Source organism: Merops nubicus, unplaced genomic scaffold (assembly GCF_000691845.1).
Source record: "Merops nubicus isolate BGI_N331 unplaced genomic scaffold, ASM69184v1 scaffold13862, whole genome shotgun sequence".
NCBI classification, from domain to species: domain Eukaryota; kingdom Metazoa; phylum Chordata; class Aves; order Coraciiformes; family Meropidae; genus Merops; species Merops nubicus.
In genome coordinates this window covers 84007-100460 of record NW_008594359.1, presented here as the reverse complement: position 1 = coordinate 100460, position 16454 = coordinate 84007, and the positions used below count along the sequence as shown (strand labels likewise).

Here is a 16454-nt window from a genome sequence, read left to right as displayed (position 1 = left end):
GCAGTTAGGCTTTTTTTCAGAAGGGGTTTTAAGATCTTTGTAATATTTAAATTCAATACAATCCCTGTGTAATGTTATAGGCCACACTTAGGTAGCATGCTAGCTTTCTGTATTTCTGAGATATCTAAGAGGAATCCAACAAGTTTTGCAGGGGGTCTGACGAGGGAGAGGATATGAGTGCTTTCTGATGCAACAGTCTGTAAAACCCATTAGAGAGCTTATGGGATTTTATAGGGGTAAGAGGAAGAATATGGTGAAGAATTTTTGAATTATAAGATACCAGAAAAATTCAGATAAACTTAAATACATTTGGACATTATTCTAGGAAGGACTCTGATTCAAGCATATCTTCAGAGAGAAGACTAGTTGAATCTCTGTATTTTTTCTACTGTACCTCTTCTTTGCGGTCATCATTTTGCTTCTGAAATTGCCAGTAGACTACAGCACGCTGAGATTTTGGACTGCACTCAAGAAAAGTGCTGCTATTCTCTACTCCATAGATAATCTTTTCCTCCAGGGTCTGACCACTTGGGTTATCTGTAAAGCAAGGAAGAAGAAAAAAAACAAATAAACAAACAAACAAAAAAATTAAAATTACTAAGAAAGAAAAATCTTAACTGCTAAGCAAATTTGTTTGTTTAGAAATTGGGTTCCCTTAAGGTGTTTAGAGTTAAAAACTTTAAAAGAAAAATTCCCTGATACCAGCATGATGTTTGGAAAATCCTGATCAATATCTTTATCTTTGTAAGGAACCATCCTTAGTAGATTTTTTAAATTTTATTTTTGTATTTTAAATCCTAACAGCTGCTAACATCTCAATATGTGAAGTTAATGAATTTCATTGTGAAATTTTGTGTAAACCTCATTATTATTCATCAAGGAAAACATCTAGGACACGACAAGAATTTTTAACAGTCAACTGTATGCAGTGAGAAAATTCCGGCTGTAGTTGCAGAATATCTGTAATGATGCCTCCTGGGCTCTATGACCATAATACTTTAAAGCAAAGTAATAAAACATGAGGCTATTTAAAGTAGTATAATGTGTTTAGATTATATGGCACTGCAGTTTGCTGAAGCTGTTAATGACCACGAATAATGTTTTTGAGGAAACAATCTTCAATTAATCGTTTCCTTTCATACTGATATAATTTATGGAAATGTAATGAGGTTAATAAACCAGACATTATGGGAGGGGAAAAAGAAGGTTAAATAAATTACTTCCTTTTGTAAGAACAATGTTTCAAGATATTTATCCACTTGCTGGAAATATCACATAGCTATAGGACTTATATGGTATTTGACTCTTCTCCAATACCGCAGAGGCTGTAAGGCATCATATTTCAGCTCTCCACCTTAGCTCTTTAAAATGCTGTTATGGACTTAAGTGGTAACAGTACAATAATCCTGGAGAATAGATGGGGAGGAAGGGGTTGCTAAGCTATTTAACACTGTGTTGATCTCATGGGGTTTCCTGTCTCTTTGCCATTATTTGTCTTTCTTTCCATTTTCAACTTTTGATCTTTAGCACTGGAAATCTTTAAGGAACTTCTTTTGATATATTTTAACAGGAAAATGATGCCTAATTAAAACGCTTTCAGAGAAATCCTTTGTCAATTTTTTTTTTGCATTCACTGTGCCTTTACCACGTCGGCCACGCTGTTTAGCAAACACAGGCTGTTTGCTACACGACTGCGCCAAAGGTAAAACTAAAACCGAGCTCCTGGCTTACACTGATACAGCAATCACATGTCTTTCCATAATGATTTGCAGCCCTAAGAGAGGATGGGAGAAAGGATGTGAGACAGAATAGGAACTGGTGCTTGCCCAGTTCTCAGTAAGGAAACATCAAATGGCCTATTAACACCAAGCAAATAGGGAGTGGGGTAGCTTGCTTTCCTCTGCTGGATTGTGAGCCTTTCCAGCAAGTAAGTGGGGTGCTATATAACTGACTAACTGAATAACTTTTATGACATCTCTCAGAAGCCACATGCCTATGAAAAATGTCAGTGCAGCTTTTGGGACATGGAGAGCAATGGAGGAATGAATTAGAAAGCAAAGGAACAAGAGAAGGCTGCTGGAGGAGAACGTAACCAAGGGTACCAGTGGAAATAGCTGAGATGAAGCAGGAGCGAATTTGTGTCAGTGAAACAGAGGAACTGAAAGTATGTGCAGAGATTAACTGAACAGAACTAGAAGCGATACAATAAAGACTAGAAATGAAAAGGCTGGCTGATAACTCATGGGTCCAGATTCAACATTGTGAATGGCTGTCTGAAGCCCTGACTCTTCTGTTTCAAGTTAGGTGGTCTCATTATGAACAGAATTCACACAGCTGAGCAGGCAGACAAAGATCCTCATATAATCAACAAGAAGTAGTTAAATATCTGAACTGGCATCCACAACAGATAGCACATTTAGGGATGCAGCATAAGGCAGTCAGTAGCAAATGTCCCCTTTTGTAGCCTGGGACATACATGCTACTAGTCCAGGGATGTGTTTCTGTGAAGTATAGTTTTACAGGCTTTCAGAATAAAGGACGTAAAAATGGGGATTTCACTCTAGGATGGAAACACAGGGATTTCATTCTAGTATGCATGCTCTATTTCAGTTCCTGTCTCCAAGGCTCCATGAACCTGAATCATGGTTGTATAATGCCTCAACTTCAACATAAGCAATCCAATATTTTGGGTGCTTGTATTGAAAATAGAGCTATCAAATGAAGTCAACCTCCCAAGCTTAAATGGATTTTGAGTCTTCTTATCCCACATCCTAAAAACTTGATTTAACCAGCAAATTACTAACTAGGTGGCTTGCAGCACCATTTGACTATATTTTCCTGAACGCAACGTAGTCCAAGTGTAATTATATAAAAGCAGAGCACATGTAACACTGGTCTCAATGGATCTAAGGAGACAGTCTTTTAGACCCTAAATATCAGTACAAAGGACAAAAATAAATACCTATTTGGCAAGGGCACATGACCAGCATACTTTTAAATACATAGAGAAGTTTCTGCTGGAGAATTTAGATACCTAAGATATCTTTATAATCACAGAATGTTTTGAGTTGGAAGGGACCTTTAAAGGCCATCTAGTCCAACTTGTATGAACTGATCAGGGCCATCAACAAGATCAAGTTGCTCAGAGCCCTGTCCAATCTAACCTCGAATGTTTCCAGGGATGAGGCATCTACCACCTCTCTGGGCAAGCTGTGCTAGTGTTTCACCACCCTCATTGCAAAACTATCTCCCTTATACCAAAATATCCCCTTTTTTTAGTTTAAAACTATCACCCCTTGTCCTGTTGCAACAGACCCTGCTAAAAAGATTGTGCCTATCTTTCTTATAGGCCCCCTTTAAGTATTAAAAGATCAGAGTAACTTCTTCACAGAGCCTTCTCTTCTCCAAGACAAACAACTACAACTCTGTGTTTCCTCAAAGGAGAGGCGTTTCATTCCTTTGATCATTTTTAGTTTCTAAGTAATATTAGTATGTAAGAAGCTAAACACAAGTTTTCATGGAATTTACCTTGAAGGTGAATGTTCTGACATAATTTCAAAATTCTGAGTATTTTCCTGAATCTGGTTCATGGCATTCTAGCATCTTAGGGATTACCATGGAAAGTGGCAGAAGCCCTCTTTAAATTTCCTTACAGGTCCAGAAAACATAGTGTGGTTGGCAGTCATGCAATGAGACAGGAGGGATTTAAGACATCCTTCAAATTCCATTTCCATGATTTAAGGGAGAAAAAGAAGGTCCAGAAATGTCTATAAAATCATATAATATTGAGCATGTGGAGTCCAAGAAAGGAAGCAGAAGTGACAGAATAATCACAGGATCAGAGTGCAGCTCTGGGACAGAGGGAGAAACTGAAGAGACTAAAAGGAAGAATGAAAGTCTGGAAAAATTGGGAGAGGAGCTGGCGGAACTGAAAATTTATAAAAGTCATTAAGCTGGTTATGAAATTCAACCCAAAATCCTTTCTGAGATCTGCAATTCCCCAAATGGACCCAACTGCAGTATCAATTTACTATCCTGATAAATATCCTTTAAATACATAACTTCTGACATAACCAAAGGTATTGAAGGCTAAGTATTTTACCAAGATTACTTTGCAGATGAATGAATGTCACTCTATAGTTAAATCCAGTGTGATTCTTTAAGCTTTCCCTGGGATAAATCTCATAAAAAAGGTGCCTTTTCATTTACAAATTCTTAAAAAAAAAAATCTTAAAAAAAAAAAAACTTGATTAATTTCTTGATAGTACTTACACATTTGCCCAAGACAGCAACTGAAAGAGCCACCTAAACCTTACTAAATGCATTGTTGCTTCAGACTGATATAAAATTAAGTTTCTGCAACATCTTTAAAAGTGAGATATACACTAAGAAATTTTTCTTTTTGCTTGTTTCTGTTGGTTCACGTGGTGAATCAAATGGCAGTTACTGCAAAGGAACACGTGAGCAAGTGAGCAATCATCTGATTGCTGGAGCTTATTTTTGGGTATAGACAAACCCAATTCTTCATCCCTGCCCAGGAAAGCACTACATAACCACAGAAAATCTCAGAGTAAGTTGACATAGGAAGTTCATAGGCCATGCAGCTGCCTTTACAATAAATGATCCTGTGTAAATGACAAGTGTAGGATAACTCTATAGATTTACAACTCAGAATTAATTTAGAGAAAATTTCACTTGAGAGCAATCTAAAACATTTATGAAGTATTTTGACAGCACATCCTTAAATCTAGGATCCAGAATTGCATCCCCCCCAGTTTTTGCAAGTTACCAATCCTTCTAATCAAACTGTCTTCATTTCACCATTAAGTAAAATTTGCAGTGATATCCGCCCTCTTACTTGCTCTGCTAATTTTGACAAAGCTGTATTGAAGTTCCTTGTGATTAGGTGTAGCATATAATAGCTTTTTCCTGACCTTGAGTTCTCGTGATTGTTGTCATGAAAAAAAACTGCACTAGATTACTCTCTTTCCTTTGGACAGAAGATATCTTTTAGCCAAATACGTTAACCAAACATGGCAAGATATAAAAAGCAAAGTGTTGTGAAATCCTTTTCTTGTCTATGAAGATAAAGAACAGACCTACAGTTGTATAAAGCACAGCTAGCAGGGGCAAGAGAACATTAAAAAAAAATGGACAGGTAGCAGCCCAGATCATAATTTTACTCATGGGTAAAACGTGTAGATAGTAAAATGGTAAAGCTAAGCCATCCTTCTGCTTCTGGTAATAAAACCCACATTTAGTGCCTGGTGAAATTTTCCTATGGGGGAACAGAAAATGCCATCTCAACCTAAATACATGGATGGTCTCATCTGCACTGTATAAGCATTAACAGATACCATGCAACTGGAAATCTGTGAGTTTTCTCTTACTCCACATTGACTAGTTCAAACCTAAACTAGTTGTGCATTCATGAGTTCTCAAAACTTGACAACTGCATATTGATCATAGTTTATTCATGCACTTCTCCAAATCCTTTACCCCTCTGAGTAGCTTGGCATGAGTCTAACAATCAAAAATAACAAGTAAAGCTTTAGCAATATTAGCTGTGTGTTTTAAACGATTAATAAGGAAGATATAGAAAACTACTGCTGAAATGCAATGGTGGTGATTAATAGCTGACACAAAAGTACAACTTGCTATTCTTGCCATTACAAGACTGAAATGACATGGGGATTTTGAGGTATCTCCATTTTCAGCCACCCCTTCTTTATTTATCCCAGAAATCTTTCCAGTGGTTTAACTGTTATTATAAATGTACCACAAAGATGAGTATCATTTTTTCCAGCAGAGGGAAGTATTTCCTAAGTGTTCTCTTCACCTACAGCAAAATGGACATTTTTCATTTTCTGAGCAAAGTTCTTCTGAAGAGTTTGGCAACAAATTAGTAACTGTGAGAAGTTTACCAGACAAACAAATCAAGAAGGGAAGGTCTGGTCAATAAACTGTGAAAATGAAACAATCAACAAAGCCCAAGCCCCCAAAATGTCAAAGAAAGCACATGGAACAGGCCTACTGCAAGGAACATCCTGATCTTAACAGCTGCTGGTGTGGCAATTACAACAAAGACCATTCCACATTTAGCCAGTGTAGTTAATTATGTGTTTGATTACCGTCCTATGCAAACTATATGAAGCAACATGCACATACCTGCTGTTCTGAAGGAGATATGACTATTTTCTGACATATGTCAAGTCTGATGATATGGTATTATCAGGTAAGCGAAGCAGAAAAAAATGACATGCTTAAAACTGTTAACTTGAAGAAAATAGTTTTCAGTGTCTGATCCAGGCCATTGTAAGCAATCTAAATTGGGATAATGATGTATTATATTCATCTTTCCCAGATGTTCAAGACAATTACACCAACAAACCATTCATGTGTTTTCACAGACATTTACAGACTGCATGTCTGTAAATTACATACAGATTAGACGTACTTCAGTCATACCCTTAACTCACCATGATGCTGCAGGTCTGAGCAGTGGGTAAGTGGGTCTCCATTTCGTATGTCTTGTCGTCTAGTACGTCTGAAAACATATTTGAAAACTGTTAGTGACCTTCTCAGTGGTCAGCATTCACATTTGCCATGACTAAAGAGGAACAAATTGACCGTATACATAATTACGTAGGTCACAAGTGCACCTAAACAACACTAGAAAGGAAATCATATTGGTACCACTGTATTCCTGCATCATTACGGTTTGTAGAATTAGCCTTTAGTTTTATGGGTAATGCCTTCAGAAAATGGTAAAAACATGTCTCATGTACACCGAGTCTAGAAGTTTGCTTTAACTGTGTTGACAATATTGATCACAGATAAATTCATTACTTGATTCATAGACACAGGGACTGCTAAAGTTTAAAACGCATACAGCACCATACATGCAACAAAATACACGAAGAAGCCACAGCTTTTCTTCAAGCACAGAAAATACTTCAAGTATCACACCATCTTTTAGTAGAATGAAATGTTAGGATGGATGGCTTTGAAAGAATTTCAAAGTGCTGTATTTTCTGCAGAACCTAAGCTAAATGCATAGATCATTTCAGCCACTACAGATCTCACCAAAACAGTTCTGCTAAAACCTTTTCCAAACTTGTTGCAAATGGCTTTGCCTTTAGAATAAACTGAATAAAACATTTGGATAGGAAGAATTTGAAATGTCATTTATTCCATTATTTGTAGCTTCAGTCTGGGTTCTGGCTTTTATTGCATGTCCATTTAACATAGTATAGTCTTCCCCCAGCTTGATTTTCACTGGCTTTTTTTTTTGAAAACATATTGATCTGTGCCAAAAATTGTTGTATTCCACAGAATAAAGCTTTTTAATACAGCTTTATTTTGCATTTGTTTTTCTCTCTTTGTCTGGTCCTATTTTTATTTAAATAGCTGTGTCACAAAATTCAACTAAACCAGAGAAAAGCCTTTCATATAAAAAAAAAGAACAAGGCAAACAAAGATGTGTTTCAAGTGTGAGCACTTTACTTGAGGAATCAGAGAAAGCCTGAGGGCTTGCAAAATTAGAGGAGAACAAAGAGGATTAGGCTGCTGAACAATGCTGTGATTTCAGATTATAGCATGCAGCAACGGATATGCAAAAAGTCAAGTAGCCTTGTAAAAGCACCGTTGGTCACTCCCTTGTGACAACAGCTCACATTTTTAAAAAGCCATTGTTCGGCAGTACAGAGGCCATCTCTCTTCTGTTCACTAGCCCCGTTTACAGACTCTGGCTAACAGTTCAGCATCAGCATATACCGAGTTCTCACAAAGGCACCATCAGCTGCACAGATGACTCTTCTGGGACGAAAGATTTTGACCATTTTTTATCCACTGCAATTTTTTTAAATGTTAAAAGTAAGATTAGTAATGTGAAGTATTGAAATAATGTGTATTTTTTATATCTTTCTGAATAAAAACTTCTTTCAAATTATCCTAGTGAATTAGAATGCTTTAATAAGAAGCAACCTTCTGTTGATTGATATATGATTCAAAAAAGTTCTAATTTCAGATATTCTCTTCATATTACTCATTACCAATGTATAAAAATACACCAAAACATAAGGAACCATAAATTTTTGTTACTCTTTCTTAAATTTTGAAATGCAGCATATTTATAGGATGCTATTTGTAGAAAAGAAGTCTTTGGAACGACTCATATTACTGTCAATAGAGTTTGATGAGATATTTAGTTAGAATCTCAGGAAAATGTCACACATATCCCCATTGTATCAACACAATGATTTATGAAATACAAACCAGAATACATCTGCATGGGGTAAAGTTAAGTGGTTGCACTACAGGAGCTCTGAACTGTCTATTCAGACTTGTAAAATACACACACACACACAAAAAAAAAAAAAAAAAAAAAAAGAGAAAAGTAAATTAAAATCATGGCTCATAAAAAGCTCCTTTTTAAAACAAAACAAAACAAAACAAAACAAAAAAAACCAAAACCCCAAACCAACTATTAGCAAAGCATCTGTGCAATTGCCTAAGGACTCAGCTCTCCCAATATTTCTGGAGCCTAACATTACAAGGATTCATTATTACGAAAATGTTGACATTAAAGCTGTTTCCAGCAATGCTGATTTTGTCATACACCCATTCAAAGCCAGCTTGAGGCAGTGGGTACAGCAGGTACCAGGTAGACAGAGGGTCCTCTCCCCCAGTAGCACAGACCTTTATTCTGTTGCTGCTACCAAGGGAAAAATAGGGACAAGAGGGAGGGACAATAGCTTTTTCTAAATGCATTGTCAGGATCCCAGCCTTCCAGGACTTACTTTTGCTTTCATAGTGACCTCAAGAAGAGTAAATGCTGCACCCCAAGATTTTCCTGTAGCTATTCAATCCATTTTGGCCCCAGCAACAAGTGGTCCCAGTCCCTTTACCCCTGATAGCGACAGTGAACTTGGTCTGCTGCTTAATAAATCACAGAGACAGGTAAGGAAAAGACAAATGAGCCCTATTTCTTCCATCATTGTAAGGAGATGATTGACAGGATGATGTACTACATAGGTCTTGAGATATTTTGAGATGGGCTGGATTAGGAATGTGTACCAGTGAATGCTAAGAAAGGACGAGGTTCAGGCAGAAATATTAGTAGGGAGGTAGCAGAAAAGTGATTCAGTGATTCCTGGCCTTACTGTCCCCTTTGACTCAGAGGCAGTGCTCAACCACACTGATTTCTAGCCCTTAAAACTTTCAGATCAAATCTATCTTTCAGACTCTCCTTGAAAACCTCACTGCTCCCTCTCCTCTCTTTCCTCCTTGTACAGACAAACTGATGTGCTCCAAACACAAATCTGAATTTAGCCCATACAGCTGAGAAAATCTGACCAGCTCTTCTTTTGAGATGGGTTTAGTTCCTCCTTTTTAATTCTTTTTGAAAGAATTTCGCAAAAAAGCTTGTCTCAGATTAACTTTGTTTCCTGGTGCAAAATAGAACCTGATGTTCCATAAGCAGCTTTTTTATTTGTCAGCAGTATTTGTTTAGGATACATTGTAATGCAAACCTTGAAATTCTAATCCCCTCCATCTGAAAAGTCTGTAACACAATTGCTACTTCCCACCCTTTACCACATTTCCTGCAACAACCAGTCCAAATCTGGAATTCAGAGTCCCTACATTCTCAACTATTTGCTACTAATTTTAGAATAAAGGCTCCTTATGCATATAAACCCCTGGACTTTGTGTTTCTTTAGAAGTGTGAGATGTTTGGCATGTTCCATTTAATGTAAGCAGAGATTTTTTTTTTATAATTTTAACCAGTTTATCATGGGAATCTCAACACTACACCAATATCTGTTTTTATTTGCAAGTGAGTAGCTATTCAGTTATTCCTAATTTTTAATTTAGCAGCTAACAGCTGTTCAGTAAGTATCTTATATACTTTAAGAGAAAGAATTTCAGAGATAAAGGTAGGCAAAGAAAATATTTTAACTCTTCAGACCAGTCAACTAGGACTTGCAAATTTTTTAATGAAAATTATATTTTTCACTTGCAGAGTCTGTTTTCCCTTAACTTTTGCACTGCAAAACATTTAGTGTCAGTACAGTGTGAATGTAAAATAGAGGTTGTCCTGATCTGGTAGCACTTAGATGCACATCAACACATATAGGTTATACTTTTGAATAATAACAATAATGCTATAGATCAGTAAAAAAGTAGCTTTCCTTTCATGCCCAAACACTTTGCAAATATTTTCTTTGAACTGGAATACATGTAAATGCAGGGTAATTTGCTAGGCAGATAGTGCTTTTATTTTAATATTAAGCCCCCTCCTCATGTTAGAGAAAAGCATTTTTTTTCTTCTGTTGTTTCTTACTGAATATAATGTTATGAATCCATTTCAGAGACAACTTTTTTCTGATTTTTTTTTTTTAATTTATGTTTACAACAGCATTTTAAGCCAACGCAAGAAGTAGCAGTGTTCACTTTAAATCAACCAGGACTTCGTATTCCTTGTAACTCCCACAGCTGTTTTCTTTGGAAGTGAAAGGGCTCCAGTTAAACATCCCATGAAAAATCTCTAAAGCCCTCTGGTCATATCGAGACCATCAGTTAAAACAAATAGCAAATCTGAAACTGTCCCTACCTCTTAGCAGTGGGGAAGTAACGTGAGCAAGATGAACCATCCCAGGCACAGTAAGGGTCTCTCGCAAGGCAACATTCAGCACATGCTTTTCCATAGACATCACAGCGGTGTAAAGGAAGCTGTGAAACTCCAGTGGCTGAGCCGATGTAGAGCTGTTGCTGTTACAGAAGTTAAGAAAAGAATTTTATAAAAACAGTGAATTACTAGTTTTTTTATAGGAAAGCATGAAAAAAGTTATAATATGTTGGGACTACTACAAACACAATTGAGGATCACTGAATGGGTTGCCCAGGGTGGTGGTTGAGGCCCCATCCCTGGAGGTCTTTAAGGCCAGGCTGGATGAGGCTCTGGGCAGCCTGGTCTAGTGGGAGGTGTCCCTGCTCATGGCAGAGGGGTTGGAACTGGGTGATCCTTGTGGTCCCTTCCAACCCTGACAGATTCTGATCTGTTTTGGCAGAGGACTTTGGAGCCCTGGTGGCTCGGTGGTTGGACTTGATGATCTTGGAGGTCCCTTCCAACCTAAATGATTCTATGATTCTATGATTCTATGTATACTACAGAAATGAGAATTGTCCTCAGGATAAAAAAAAATTCAAATAGGAAAAATGTTGATTTTTGTATGAAGCTGTAGGTGGCTTCTCTAAACAGTAAGAAAAATTAAAGTACTCTTCCATTTTTTCTTTTGTATTCAGATCCCCGCTCTGGGAAAACACTACAGTCAGTATACGACTTTGATTTGTGTATATGTGTGGGGAAACACAAACTAAATTATTTCATATTGATGCTAAGATAGTTCACCTTGGAAGTGTTGCCATACATACAGTCCTTTGAATGGCTGAAAATTCTGTTTTATACTCTTTTCTATAAGTTACATTCTCTAACTGAATATCTTTAATGAGGGAAGTTGGTTTACTTTATTTTGGATAAAAAACAGTGTTGGGTTGAAGATGCAGTTCAAATGCAGAAAGAAGCCATGAAGTAAATAAAAAACCTTTGCATATAAAATGAACTACAGCTTTGTATGGCATCACAACAGAATATCTTGTCTCTTTCAATTTCCTCTCTGATATCAAACTCACGGGGTCCATTAGGGAAGCTGGTCTCCAGAGGGACATAAGGAAACTGAACTACTGATCCCACGTGAAAGTCCAAACAGAGCTATGTCAGCTTAGCACTAATTCACCAAGCAAACAAGTACAAATGTAGTAAATAATACCAGTTCCCTCTGAGTTGCAAAGCCAGGGAAAAACAAAATAAATAGACAAACAAAAATTAAATGGAACGATCATTCTGTCCTGGAAGCACTGTCACTTTACTATCAAAAACTTAAACTTTGTCACTCAGCACTCATGGTGGAGCAATTAATACATTTCTTTCTAAGGTCCAACTCCAAGCAGTGCCACCAAGAAAATATAGATTTGTATTAATGTTTCTTTCTTAGAAAACATAAAGCTAGTGTGAAAAATAGGATTTGAAGAAATGTTATCAAAATTCTTCCTCTCCTTCATTGTGATATCCCAGAGGTAACATTTCCAGGGAATTCAGGTGTGGAAGGTGGCTGAGGTCACCTACCAAGTAGAAATGATGACCACTAAATACCAGGATACAGCAAAAACAAAATCACTCATAAAAGGTGTCAACTTCTTTCAGAGACAGCATCTTGGCAGGTTATTCAGATATATTAGTTCAAACAGAAACAACCCGTGTATTTATATAAACACCAGTATTTTCTTAGGGAAGACATGACAAGAAGAGCACCCAAAGGAAAATTCACTGGTAAATTGAAAATTAAGCCCCTTTTAAGCAGCTGTTTCAATCTGTTACAGTGCCATAGCTGGGCTGTAAACTCACGTTCTCTGGGCCAAAATCTTTGACCCCTCAGAGCTCTACACTAAAGCCTAAGTGTACATACCAGCCCCCAGTCAGTGATGTATCCTTGAGAAGCAGATGACAGGCAGCAGACATGATAAACTGATTCTCTCTAATTTAAGCCACTTAATCAAGTACCCAGCTTAGGGGCATGTCTGCAGTAAAAAGAGCAGCAATTCAAATCTTAGGTGACCTAACTATTTCTCAAGGGATGCCTTTTCTCTTTACTGATTATGGAGACAGCATAGGTCAAATTAGAGCTTCAGTTAAGTATCTTAAATGTCCAGATGGTATTGATCTGAGTCCTACATAATTGGCGCATTAATACCTATATAAGCATGTAGTAATGTGTGGTGAAACTAATATAAAAATCAACCCAGAGAATGCACATGGGAAAATAAAAAAGAATGGTGTAATTGTTTCCTATGTACCTCTGTAACCAATTTAATTTTACCTAAAGACCTACCCTGATTTCTAAAAAAATGTCTTTAGAATTAAAGAACGACCAGAAACACCTAAGAAAAAATAAAGTGAGGCCAAAATAGGGTTACTTAAAGAGTCTAGTCCTTTAGATAAATTCATGAAGTTCAGTCAGTGACCTATAGCGTGTGTTTCAGGTGCTGCACAGCCTGAAGGCTGCTGCTCTGTTTGCCACTCTTCTGATCATGATTGTCAACTCCAGCTGGTGATCATTACTCCGGACACTAATAGTATAGAAGTTCAGGCAGTATGAAATTCATAAAACAGTAACAGAATGATTTGCATCAATGGTCTAATCTTGCTTTGCCATACACAGCCAAACTGCCTTTTAGGCAGAGTCTCTCCCAAGAGGCTGTTGATTTAATAAATCAGCTGATTACCAGACAAACCAGAGGGTGGGAGGAAAAAAAAAAAAAAAAGTTGTCCATTAAAAATTCTTGCAGAAGTAAAAACCCCCAGATATCTGAGGAGACTAATGTTTTAAGCAGTCCAGTGATTTCTGTTTGCCCGATGATGCTGCCCAAAATGAAGTTTTTCTCTAGAAGTCAAATAGATAATGGAGTATTTTCCATTTGCAGTAAGATTAAAAAAAAAACCCAAACCCAAGATAAAGAACAACTTGGGCAGAATTTTAAAAGGAACTTTAGGAAGTATGAGGTTTAAATTCCATTTAATTTAATATCTTGAAAAGTAACTGATGTAGAATAGTTCAGGGGGCTGTTTAAGTGATATACATTTTCGGTCTTTTCTATATGCTTACTGTGGACAGAAACAGTGATGTCTGAGTAAAATTCAGTACTTTGTGAAAAATAGTATAGAAGTAGTCACTAAGGTCTTTCTGAAGGTCTCTGCCTTGCCTTTGATTGAAAGTCTTATGAAGGAGAAACAAATGCTCTTCACAGGAGTTCAGGGAAAGGAGGGGGCCTGTATCAGAGAAGGATCTCATCGTTTTTTTTCGCATCTTACCAGAAATCCACTGACTTTTTGAAACACAGGATCACAAACCTGATCCTAAAAAAAAAAAGATGAGAATTTGCTCCACAAAAAGTCACCTTTGATTGAAAGCCAGGCCTGACTTTTAGCCTGCTTCTGCATTTTTAAATCAAGGGAAAAATGATGGAGGCCCACCTGACAGGCTCAGGTCCAAGTGGTAGCCAGGGACTCCCAGCAAGCCTGGCTCCCACAGAATGGTGAACTTAGGCATCTGCAGGGTGTCGCCGTGGCTCTAGGATGCTGTCCTCCAGAGGCTTCTGTCTATGGCTAATCATGCAGAAGTTGGTTAGGTGATAAAGTTACACACGCCTAAGGCTCTGAACCCAATTAGGATGAATATATAACTTCAGTGAGAAAATGTAATTCCTGTGAGTTAAAGACATTAGAGTTTGAGGGGGGCTATATTAAAGCTTAGTTTTGCACATAAAGCCTAAGTTTTCTTGCTCAAAGCCACTCTCACTTGAGGCCAAATTCATACTCATAGAGAGAGGCATGGGAGCCTTTGAGTTGTATATAATTTAAAACTTAAGCTACCTTCTTCTAATGAAGCATTTGTAGATTTTGGTCTTTAAGATGAAGTGATTGCTTTAAAGTTATTCAATAGGATGTGCCGGTTTTGCTGTTTACATTTCATGCTCCTGCTTTCTACAATGCATACAAATATCATGCTGTTTATATTAAAAAAAACCGTTTATCAGAACATAATGTGTAAAGTGTTTGAGTTCTGAAAATACAGAATTTTTAAATCATAAATATAAACCAGAAACATGTTGCTGTATACTTGTTTGATACAGAGACACAGTGCCAAAAGCTTGTCATACTGTATCATAATTCTGTCATTTTTAGCCTGAGGATAGCTGATTTTTCATGAGCTTAACTCTGCCTGCATAACTTGTGTTTTATGCTCTTTTTTAGATTTAGACAAGTTTATCAGTATAAATTTGTTTTCAAAAGACTCAGGGAAAATAGTAATCACTTCTGGATCATTGAAGATTATTTGAAGAAGTTGTATGAAAATGTGTGGTCCGTTATCAAATATGATTTGCTGTTTTAAGGGAATAAACTTATAAAAACAATCCAAAACAGAGCACTTGCATATGATGTGAACATATATCCAGCTTGCAAGTTTGTTTTTAAATATCTCAGTATTCAATAGTACTATTTTTTGTCCTGTTGTTTTTGTCGTCTTAGGTAGTAAACTATGTTAGAATGTCCCCAAACAAAATGTTTTCTGTCAAGTACATTAATGTTTTGAGACAACTTTGTTCAATACAGTGAATCTGAGTTAATATGCAGCATTTTAAACATAGTATTGGGTTCTGTCACACTCAGCTTCTGTTTAATAATGCATAGAGTGAGGTAGATGAATTAACTGAATCTTATTTATAACACACACAATTCTTACTACACTCTGTCCCAGAAGTAATACCAAATCTCCTCTTTACTGACAAAGACATTAATGGAAAAATGAATGAATGTGAACAATTTGCTTGTATTTACTGAATTAGGCTGCAAATCAACACAAACATGAAAAAGGGCAAAAAAAAGATACTATGTTAAATTTGCCACTAACTTTTATGTCTCAGACTTCTTGAGTCTCTTGACTCCTGAGACAGGAAATGACAATGGCTGGGATCCATCGACATAATTCCAGGCAGAACTGGAAGATAGGCCCCTAATACCCACTTCATTCCCAGACTAGTCTCAATGTTTTTTGCACGACTACCTAATTTGTCAGCTGCAAGGAAGCCTAATAATAATTGGTCATATCTGCTCAGAAGTGCAAGAATCACCTTTACTGTGAATCAAACAAAACTTCATCTCTATCCATCAAGAAGTCCAGCTCATTTTAGTTATGGTCTGGTCTACAATGAAGGCTATAAAAAAAATCTTTCATTTAAGAAGCTAGGTATTAGTGGACTCAACAGGAAGTAGGAAATATAAATTCTGGAGTGTGGAACCCACATCCTAACCATATCCCTAAACCAGGCGGACATGTAAAATTTGGATTAATTCAAATCTATCCTCTTTTTTTTAAAGCTGAATGGTTGCACATCCAAGAATGGAATAGGTATTGGACAGAGAGACAGAAGGATATCTCATTTCCAGTCTTTGCTTCCATGATCTGCATTTTGTACTAGTCTATTCCTACAGAGATTAGAACTAGCCCCATTAAAGCAAGGGACCAAGTCTGGCCACTCCTTTTGACCAATTTCTCTATTATGAGAATATTCCATAATGAGGATTTTTTTTTTTTTTCCTAGAGAACCTCTAGGCTGCTGGTTAGTTTGATTCTAGTTTCCACCCTACCAGGAAGTAACACAAATAAGCCTTTTCCTTTCTCCTTTGCATGTCATATTTTCGCATGAAACTACTGATGTTTATGTAAAGGAATGGGATGCTGCTGCTGTAATTAATATGTTTCTACTGAGTGCCAAGTTACTGTCTCTAAAAGACAGAGACCAATAAATATTTAAAAGTGATTTAAAGTTTGTGC

The 16454-nt window shown here is 36.9% G+C and overlaps 1 protein-coding gene across 1 annotated transcript in view; it reads right to left on the bottom strand.

Annotated features, from left to right (window-relative positions):
* The window catches only part of SEMA3A (sema domain, immunoglobulin domain (Ig), short basic domain, secreted, (semaphorin) 3A), a 99029-nt gene that overhangs the window by 2757 nt on the left and 79818 nt on the right, over positions 1-16454 (bottom strand). The window contains exons 11-13 of the mRNA XM_008935756.1: positions 10616-10773; positions 6480-6547; positions 395-537 (exon numbers count right to left, since the gene is read on the bottom strand). Of these exons, the coding sequence (XP_008934004.1) occupies positions 395-537; positions 6480-6547; positions 10616-10773 (369 nt within the window). The remainder of the gene's footprint in view (positions 1-394; positions 538-6479; positions 6548-10615; positions 10774-16454) is intronic.